Source organism: Hippocampus comes, unplaced genomic scaffold (genome assembly GCF_001891065.2).
Source record: "Hippocampus comes isolate QL1 unplaced genomic scaffold, H_comes_QL1_v1.1 scaffold279, whole genome shotgun sequence".
Classification (NCBI taxonomy): Eukaryota; Metazoa; Chordata; class Actinopteri; order Syngnathiformes; family Syngnathidae; genus Hippocampus; species Hippocampus comes.
In genome coordinates, this window is record NW_017805456.1 from 208,759 (window position 1) to 217,761 (window position 9,003).

At 46.1% G+C, this 9,003-nt stretch overlaps 2 protein-coding genes across 2 annotated transcripts in view; both read right to left on the reverse strand.

Moving 5' to 3' along the window:
- Nucleotides 1-99: 99 nt before the first annotated feature.
- Nucleotides 100-1,539, reverse strand: LOC109518619 (peptidyl-prolyl cis-trans isomerase A-like). The gene is made up of 6 exons (XM_019874631.1): nt 1,264-1,539; nt 1,085-1,115; nt 736-824; nt 542-638; nt 389-464; nt 100-320 (listed from the first exon to the last, which is right to left on the reverse strand). The coding sequence occupies exons 1-6, from the start codon at nt 1,414-1,416 to the stop codon at nt 185-187; spliced, it is 582 nt and encodes a 193-aa protein (XP_019730190.1). The 5' UTR covers nt 1,417-1,539; the 3' UTR covers nt 100-184.
- Nucleotides 1,540-2,037: 498 nt separating this feature from the next.
- Nucleotides 2,038-9,003, reverse strand: part of LOC109518582 (zinc finger MIZ domain-containing protein 1-like) — a 65,400-nt gene continuing 58,434 nt past the window's right edge. Inside the window, exons 12-27 of the mRNA XM_019874536.1 lie at nt 8,893-9,003; nt 8,529-8,804; nt 8,218-8,400; nt 8,028-8,105; nt 7,774-7,942; nt 7,554-7,695; nt 7,207-7,417; nt 7,011-7,116; nt 6,731-6,891; nt 6,575-6,642; nt 6,426-6,494; nt 6,079-6,314; nt 5,845-6,002; nt 5,208-5,498; nt 3,573-4,724; nt 2,038-3,521 (exon numbers count right to left, since the gene is read on the reverse strand). Of these exons, the coding sequence (XP_019730095.1) occupies nt 4,617-4,724; nt 5,208-5,498; nt 5,845-6,002; nt 6,079-6,314; nt 6,426-6,494; nt 6,575-6,642; nt 6,731-6,891; nt 7,011-7,116; nt 7,207-7,417; nt 7,554-7,695; nt 7,774-7,942; nt 8,028-8,105; nt 8,218-8,400; nt 8,529-8,804; nt 8,893-9,003 (2,367 nt within the window). The 3' untranslated portion in view covers nt 2,038-3,521; nt 3,573-4,616. The remainder of the gene's footprint in view (nt 3,522-3,572; nt 4,725-5,207; nt 5,499-5,844; nt 6,003-6,078; nt 6,315-6,425; nt 6,495-6,574; nt 6,643-6,730; nt 6,892-7,010; nt 7,117-7,206; nt 7,418-7,553; nt 7,696-7,773; nt 7,943-8,027; nt 8,106-8,217; nt 8,401-8,528; nt 8,805-8,892) is intronic.

The following is a 9,003-nucleotide window of genomic DNA, read 5'->3' on the forward strand; positions in this document are numbered from 1 at the left end:
CATCTTCAAATCTTGAAACCTTCACCCAACTGTGAAGCTCTAACCCACACGAGATTGTGCTTGAAATTGAAAAGGAAAAAAACCCCAAAAGACTCATCCGCATTTTTAAAAAGACAATGTTTGAAGAACATAATGGCTCAAGTTCACATTTCTTGGCGAGACATTCAAGTGAAGCCACTGACGACTAGGTGAGCTGGCCGCAGTCGCTGATGGTGATCTTCTTGCTCGTGCGTCCCGAGCGCGAGCCCAAAGACTCCACCTTCTTCACCACGTCCAGTCCCTCCTTGACGCTGCCGAATACCACGTGTCGGCCGTCCAGCCTGTGATGGGGAAACAGCGCAACTTGGACAAAATTCAATTTGGGCACACTTTCCCAGTCAGCACGTACCAGTCGGTCTTGTCGGTGCAGATAAAGAACTGCGATCCATTGGTGTCTGGTCCTGCATTGGCCATAGACAAGATGCCTGCAGGAGCAAAGAGGGGTGTTCAGACTTATTTTTTCAAGAGAAGTAGAGCCCCCCCCCCACTCCCCTCATCCTACCAGGTCCGGTGTGCTTCAGCTTGAAGTTTTCATCTGGAAACTTCCATCCGTAAATGGACTTGCCGCCGGTTCCATTGTGGTTTGTGAAATCGCCACCCTTCAAAAAAAAGGGGGGGGGGGTGGCATTAAGATTTTTTTTTGGGGGGGTGGCGCGAGGACAGCAACAACAAGATCTTGCAGGTGCGTGCACTCACCTGGCACATAAACTGAGGGATGACCCGATGGAAGGTGGAGCCCTTGTAGCCAAAACCGTGCTCCCCCGTACACAGGGCCCGGAAGTTTTCTGCCAGAAGCAAATTAATTTCTTTAAATACACACGAAAAAAGAAACCGAAGGAAAAAAAAAACAACAAGAGGGGGAAGAATGTTGCACAAAAAGAATCCTCCCATCTTCCTGGAAAACACTCATGAGGATTACTGCACAACAACCAGTGCGTGACTCATTTGACATGGCTGGACAAAAATGCTCAACATACTGGTTGTAAATTTTGATTTCATAAGTTTTCAGAATGACCAAATAGTACAAAGAACTTTTTTTGCTTACCTGCGGTTTTTGGCACCACTTCAGCGTTCAGCTTGCCAAACCAACACAGACAACCCACAACAAAAGGGGAAATGGAGCATTCATTAGTTCAATTGCGACTGAATAAACGTGTGTCCAAAGTCAAATCAAGGTGAGGTATTATTTTATTTTTTTTCCTCCGTTTTTCAATGTGTCCTCACCTCGAAGGTTACCCGACCGAGAGGCTCGTTATCGGCTGAAATGTCGAAATATACCGTCGGGTTGTTGTTGGCAGCTGCCGGGCCATTGCTGCACATTCTCGTGACAGTGTACGCCAGAGAGCATAGTTTCACGCGGTTCGATATCAGCATCATTTTACCTGAGAAAAGAAAACGGAAATCTACCAAACAAGCTTGGCAAACTGGCCCAGGTCACTCAGCTCACGTTTCAAAGTCACGCCGTTTTTCTGTAATAGTAGGCGTAACCAGGAAGTATATACCGTCAAACCCGGAAGTAAACATGGGAGTGAAGTGTCGTACAAACATCGCGAGATTACAATGACGACAACGTTATCTGCATTTTGTTTAATGCTTAGCATGTAAATAAAATGTGATAGCTACTGTTGGATTATGGCTTTAGTTAAAAAAAAAACACACACATTAAAAAAAGACCGCATATAATCTGAATACATATTTATTGGATAAATATGAGGGTGTCACATGGTATAACTACATACAGCTCTGCAAGACTAAAAAACAAATGAAAAAAATTCCAATCAGTATGAAATGACTGTACTGTACATAATACAATGTACAAACACAGACTGTGGCGTGTCCATGATATAAAAAAATGTGGATTTACTTTACAATCTTCTGGACCTGTTATTTTTCCTTATTTTCTTTAGTGTGCAAGCGACAGACTAGAATATTTAAAATGACACCAACAGTCCCAAAAAGGGAGATAGGAGGATCAAACTAACAATTTTCCACTTCAAGTAGAGGGGTTGCAAGCTTTTTTTATTATTCTGAGGAAACAATGCACATTCCCAGGGATGTATGAATACATTTCTGTTCACATGTCTCTATATTCATTTACATATATACAGACATCCTTAGGACACGTGGCTTCGCTTTGCCCTGGACATCATTTCCAGGCCTTCCATGCTTCATTTTTATGTCTTTGTTATTCTTCTTTTTAAAACAAGACCCTTTGATGTGATTGTGCAACTACAGATTGAGGGCACACAAAAGTGGCTCACCTGTATGCAAGAAATAAACATGAATTCATCCGACGGCTCCATTCAAACAGTATACATATACATGAATAAAAAAATAAAAATAAAACGTGGCAGTGTATCGTCATTTTTTTGTCAGTGTGTTGAACTGGAAGAAGTGATTTAAATGACATCGTAAAAGAAAGTGTAGGGAGGCTACAGTGAGAGACAATTGGTTTCTCGTGTTACAGAAGAATAAAAAAAGTTAAAAAAAATAAATTACAAAGAAAAAGAATAGGGGTGAAATGTATATAGTAAAAAAGTTTTTTTTTTATGTCAAAGAATATAAACAATACCATTTCTTTAAAATATGCTCTTTAAAATACCAGCGTATTAACAACAATGATATTCACATTACATTGAAAGCCAGCAAGCACGTAAAAAAAAAAAAAAGTACAAAATAAATTACCCAAAAAAGGGGAGGGGAAATTTATATTGCAACAAAAATTGTGAAAGTAATAATAATAATAATGAACAGACTACAGTGAGATATTGAATTTCTAGAATTACAGATGAAGAATAAAAAAAAAGAAAAATACATTAAAAAGAAACACAGGCAACGCAGAAACTTCATGAAAACAATAATTAAAGTCAGGCCACAGTGAGAGACAACCGATTTCTCCCCTTACAGAAAAAGTATTTTTTAATAAGCGTTGAAATAAATTACCACAAAAAAAGGGGGGACAAGATGATGACATGGTTATGGCCACACCCTCCAACTTGTTTTTATGACAGAAATAATATAATCTTATCTGTTTTTTTTTAAAGGACGATGTTTAAAAATATTTCTTTCAAATATATGTCTGACATCTTTAATACACCAATGTAGTTTGTGATTATACTGAATACCAGAAAATAAAAAAAAAGAATTAAAAAACAAAACAAAAACAGTTCAGTATCTCTGACAGGCTTCTGCTGGCTAAAACAAATAAAAATAATAATGTTGATGTAGGGGCAAACAGATAGGAAATAACTTATATAACGTTTGAGGACCAAGAGGGATGACTTTCAAATTTGTTGTTTTGTTTCATCATCAACGTGATAGAAAAATATCCACAATCAACAAATTTACAGCCACAATAGCCTTTCTTAGAAAAAAATACATTTGCATACTTGAACAGCACTCTTCCGCTTCCAACAGACAGTCAAGGAAAAGCGGCACAAATACTGCCTTTCCCAGTCACCTTGCCGTGGATCAACTTGAGCCTTGAGCACACGCGCGCACACACACACACACACACACACACACACACACACACACACACACACACGCACGCACGCACACATTCGTCATTTCATTCCCGCCCTTCCGACTTTGGGTGAGCAGTTTACCAAAATGTGTTATGCTTCAATTAGCTAGAGACAGACAAACAAATAAAAATCCAGTCAATTGGTGCACTGAGCGATTTCAGCAGCAGATTTTCAGCTTGGCACACTGCACATCATCGTCAAGGCTGACAGAGAGAAGGAATGGGCATTTCATCAACTACGCCGTGAATTATGCATTTTTATATTCATTTTAGATGGAAGGGAATACAACAGAAAGTGATTTTGTAAGTGTTAAATTATTAAGAGCCTGGATAAATTTGGCAGTTTACGTGATTAAAAAAAAAGAATAAAAATAATAAAGCGAATTCTCCATGCATCTTATCCAACAGGAGATTCAGGACCGCGCCAGAGCAGTCAATTGTCAGAAAGAAAAGGACACTGGCCGAGAACTAGTATCTGATGTAACCGGCTTCTCCACGATAAGGACACTCACGTGATCCAGGAGGAGACTAAGGGCCGCTGCAACTTGAAGATTGTGGAGCACCATAATACAGGAAAATGTGAAGTTATTAAATCTTGTGTCGACACTTTCCTTTGTATTTACGGCTACCTGAAATGAATACAAAAACTGAAAATCGGGGTGGGGTGGGGACTAACCTGAAAAACTGAAACCCGGAGCACTGCTAATACTTTCCGGAAGATATCTTTAGCCCTTCACTTTTGGAGATTTTTTTTGAATTTGGAAGGGAGAAATGAACGATGTGCTTTTGAAATGAGGTGTGTGTCCATTTCCGATGATGATGATGAATGCGAATGCTACAAAGTGGACGAGTCAAAAATAGCTGCACAGTTCGAGTCGCCTCCCAATGAGGTGTTTTTTGTTTTTTTTGTTGTTTTTTTTAATGTCCTTTCTGAAGCAAAACTGTACAAGAGGAAGAAGAGAAGGGGAGTGCATCTTTGTTGTTTTTGTCAAGTACGGAGCCTTTGGGGCTTTTTTTTTTTTTTTCTTCTTTCAGTCCATGGCCAGCCTGGTCAATTGTTTTCAAAGAGCGACAGGAGGTCGTCGTTGCTATTGCTGGGGAGGTCCGGGGGGTCCAAGTAGGACAACAGCTCGTCCGGGTTGGCCAGCTCAGGAAGAAGCTGCAGTAAGTGGAGGAGGGGGAGAGACAGAGAAAACGCACAATGGAGATCATGTGCTTGCAAAAGTGCGCTTACTCTCTTAGAATTGGGCAATCTCACATTTCAACACACACCTGCCGCCGTTTCAAGTGCCCCTGATTTGACCCAAATCAAGTTTTGATGTTCTAGTCGGCTTTTTATAACCACTGGAGGTAGGTGAATGGACCATCTAGCGAACTATCCATTCATCCATCGATGAAAAGTTCGCCGGTTCTTTTGAGTTTAAAGCTCACTCTGCTAACATTAAGCGGCAAAAATCTTTTGAGCATTTTTTTAATGCTCGCGGGAAGATGGACATCAGCCATCCATCTATCCGCCCATCCATTTACTCATCTACTTCTCTATCATCCATACATCCTTCAGTCCATTTGTCAGTCACTATCCATCCATCCATCCATCCATGACTCTCGAATTAGAAGGGTTCTGTGTGCCGGTGGTACTCACGTCTAAAGAAGGTTCTGGCATGTCCGAGCCTGCTTGGCTGTCCAAACTGCTGGGGGTGTTGAAGCTCAGGTCGCTATGGGGGTGGCTGTTTGGACCGGGCTGCTGTTGCTGCTGCTGTTGCTGCTGCTGCTGAGATGACGGAGGGGGCGGCGGGGGTTGCCGCGATGGGGGCGGCTGTCCGCCGTGGTGGAGCTGCTGTTGCTGCCCCGATTGGCCGCCCGGATGCGGCGACCCGTGTATGCTTTGCTGCAACGTGCTATGAGATGGCTCGTTGACGGATGGGTGAGGTATCTGCAAAAAAAAGGGGGAGGGAAAAAGCACGTCAATTACTTTTCTACTCTCCACATGGAGGGGACACATTTTAGTCACGGGGAGATTCAGGGCAACTGTGAAAGTCGAACAGCCATGTGGCACTGAACATACTCGTCGCATCAAGACACACAACAGTGGTACAGAATGGGGGTCTCCTGTTTATCCACTGTAAGAAGAAATTTTATCCCAGAAGAGACTCAGGGCAGGAAAGTGGAGACTGTGGCAAAACGCAAAGATGACATGCAAACAAACACGGACAAGGGTCTGGTAGACTTCTCCTCGCAAATGTTATCCAAAGGGAGACTAAGGGCCAACCCCAACTCACCGAGTCAGGCAAGGCGTGCGAAAGAGGCTTGTCGGTGCTCATCAGGTTGTTGGGCATGTCGGGCGGGTGCGACAGTTGGGGCCCGTGCATGAAGTCATTGACGGACGTCGCGCCCGGCGTTCCGTGCGGGAACTCAAAGTTGCCGTGGTAACTGTTGCCTTGGAGAGAGAGCGCCACGCCACAACGTCAGCTTGGCTTTCAAAGCGGCGCTCGCTTTCTTGACCGACCGCTTACCTTGGGCAGCGTATTCACCGTTGTTGGAGGCTTGCTGCGAGGAGTACGGCGAGGGTCCGGGTCCGAGCTGGGCGATCATGTCGGTCACGTTGGGCATGATCATCTGGCTGGGGCTCATGGTCTTGAAGCGCTTGGCCAGTGGAGCGTCCGGGTCCTCCTTGATGTGGATCTCTGACTTGATGGCCACCGGCCGCCAACTGCACGTCGGGTCAATCGTCACCTCCTCCAACTCGGAGCTGAACAGAGCACAAGACACAAATGACTTAGAATACAAATACGATTTTTTTAAAAAATCTTTTGAGAAGAATACGATGATCATGTAAATAAAACGACACTTATTGCCTTACTTTTGAATGGCGTTCAAGATCCCCCACATGTACTGGTCCACCTCCAGCCCTTCTAACAATGCCGTTTTACTGAGAAAAAAAAACAAACAAAAAACTCAACAACGCAACAATCAGAATCAATTAGTTTTTAAAAACAAATATCAACGTACTTGCACACAGGACATCGCCACGTGCCCCGCTCACAGTTCAGCTGTAGATACGATTCCAAGTCGAAACACTGCAAGAAATCACCCTGATGATTGTGTCGACGTGTGATTTTTTTTTTTTTTCCCCCTAACCGTTGGAGTATTGGCTATTGGGTGTACCTGAACGTGCTTGCAGTCGTGGCCTCTGGCTGGCAGCTGGATACGCCGGAAGGTGATGGGACACTTGAGCGACACCTTGATGGCCGTCTGCTCCACGCCGTCCTCGCCGTTGAGGCCCGCGTTGCCCGAAGACGACGCCACGCTGCTGAAGTTCCTCTTGACTTTGGAGGTGAGCAACAACCATGTATGAAAAAGAAAAAGAAAGAAATATCGGTGCAGATTCAAATATCCTTTTGCTGCATTCTGGTGTCACAGGGCTCGGTGGGGGTCCAGCGTCTACCTTTGGTGATGCAGTGCTCAGCTGGTAGGAGCCTCTTCTTCAATAAACCTTGGAGGACGGAACGCACCGACGGCCTGTGGACCAGCTGCAGCACGAACAAGTGCGACTGCGGGAGGAAACGCCAGCGTGAACTAAGACCTCGCATTCGACAACCTTTTTTCGTCTCCCCCGACCACCCGAACCGGGCAACGCTTACGCAGCAGCAGGCCGTGACGGTGATCTGGATGGTGTTCCTGCCTGGTTGGCAGACGTGCTTGAGGTGCAAGGGCTTGTGGGAGGTCTTGTTGTCGCCGCGCTCGATGGTGAGCGGGGTGGCGTTGACGCTGACCTGCACGGACGCCGGCCAGTTGGTGTTCATCTGCCGGTCCTCGTGGTGGTAGCACTTGAACTGCAGCTCGAGGTCCGACCTGGAACCGGGAGAGCAACTTTGGAGTCATTCCCAAGACCTCAGTCAAGATATTCCGATTGCGACTAACCGGGTGGAAAAACGACCTTTTCCTCCACCAACATTTCCACGGACCGTCCTTAAGTCCGAAGTCTTACCTCCACATAAGCGTCTGGTGCACCGAGGGTCGTAAGTGGAAGACGTGATTGCTGACTGCTAGGTTATGCTCCAGCCTGAAGGGCTCCAGGACCACGCCGTCGCGCACCGGGAAGGTGAGGCGCAGCTCCTCGTTGTGGTTGGCTAGAAAAGATGACGAGCGATCAGATTCATGACTCAAGGTTACGTTTCTCTGCTCAAAAATAAGAGACCGTTACAAACCGGGCGGTGGAGGAAGAGCGGCGATATTTGGTTTGATGTCAGGAGGAAAGGGCGGCTTCACATCCTGACTGGGTGATAAATACGGAGGGATGTTGCTTCCTGGGGTCATTGGAGGGGTGGGATTGCCCGGTACAGGGGAGTGGGGGTAGTTGCCCATCGGTCTGGATGGCTGGATGAAAAGAAATTGGAATATTTCAAACAAAATGAAGGAGTGTGACCAACACAAAAATTTTGGTTTGATAGCGTGGACTTACCCCATTCATATTACCCTGGCTGTACTGATAACCGCTCCCGGAAAAGTTTGTGGTTTGGCCGTTAAAAGGCGGCTCTTGCTGTTGTGATGAAAAAAAAAAAGAAAGAAAAGGAAGCAGCAATGTGAGAATAATTTCCCAGCAGTCAGTTAATGCACCCCATGCATTTGTAGTTTGCGCTGAGGCGTCGTACCTTATAATATTGGCCCATGGGACCACTCGGGGGTGGATATTGGGACTGGAGCGGCTGTCCCGGCATCCGTTGCCCGGGGTAGTTGCTGGAGGGCAGCGGCCTGGAAGCATTGGGTGTCGGGTACTGGCCCTGCTGGCTGGGGAACTGGCTGTTTGGTCCATACTGCTGCCCCCCGTAGTTCGGCTGCGATTGAGAAAGACATTCAACAATGAGCAATAATGGAAGAGGAAAAATTCAAGAAAAAAAAAAAAAAAGTCCAGGCTCAAGCTCAGCCCAGAATTTAAAACAGCGATGCGTAAATATAGACTCACCTCCCCTGGATAGGGCCTTTTCATCCCCTGCATAGGCATGCCTTGAGGCCGCGGTCCCGCATACCCTTGCTGGGGCATCCTTTGGCCGTGACCTCCGAAGGGTCCCATGCCTTGGCCCCTGGGCTGGTTCATCGCCATCGGGGGGCCGCTCATGCTGGATGCATTCATGCCTGAGCCCATGTTCCCAGGGTGGGACGGGGGTCCGCGCGGTCCCGGCTGGTTCATAAACTGGCTATTGTAGGCCTGGTTGGGTCCCATCTGGAAAGAGGAACTCATCTGGAAGACAAAAAAAAAATAAAAAAATCGGGCTCGATCTGCGTCTTGAGAGAGGCGTCAAATGCGTTGTCCTCGTGTTTGGGCTTACTGGTCCGTATTGGTTCATGTCCTTGTTCTGAGTCTCCTGTAGAGCGGCGACAGTGGCGGTGGCGGTGGCCGTCGCCGTGGCGGCGGCGGCAGCGACGGCGGCAGCGGCGGC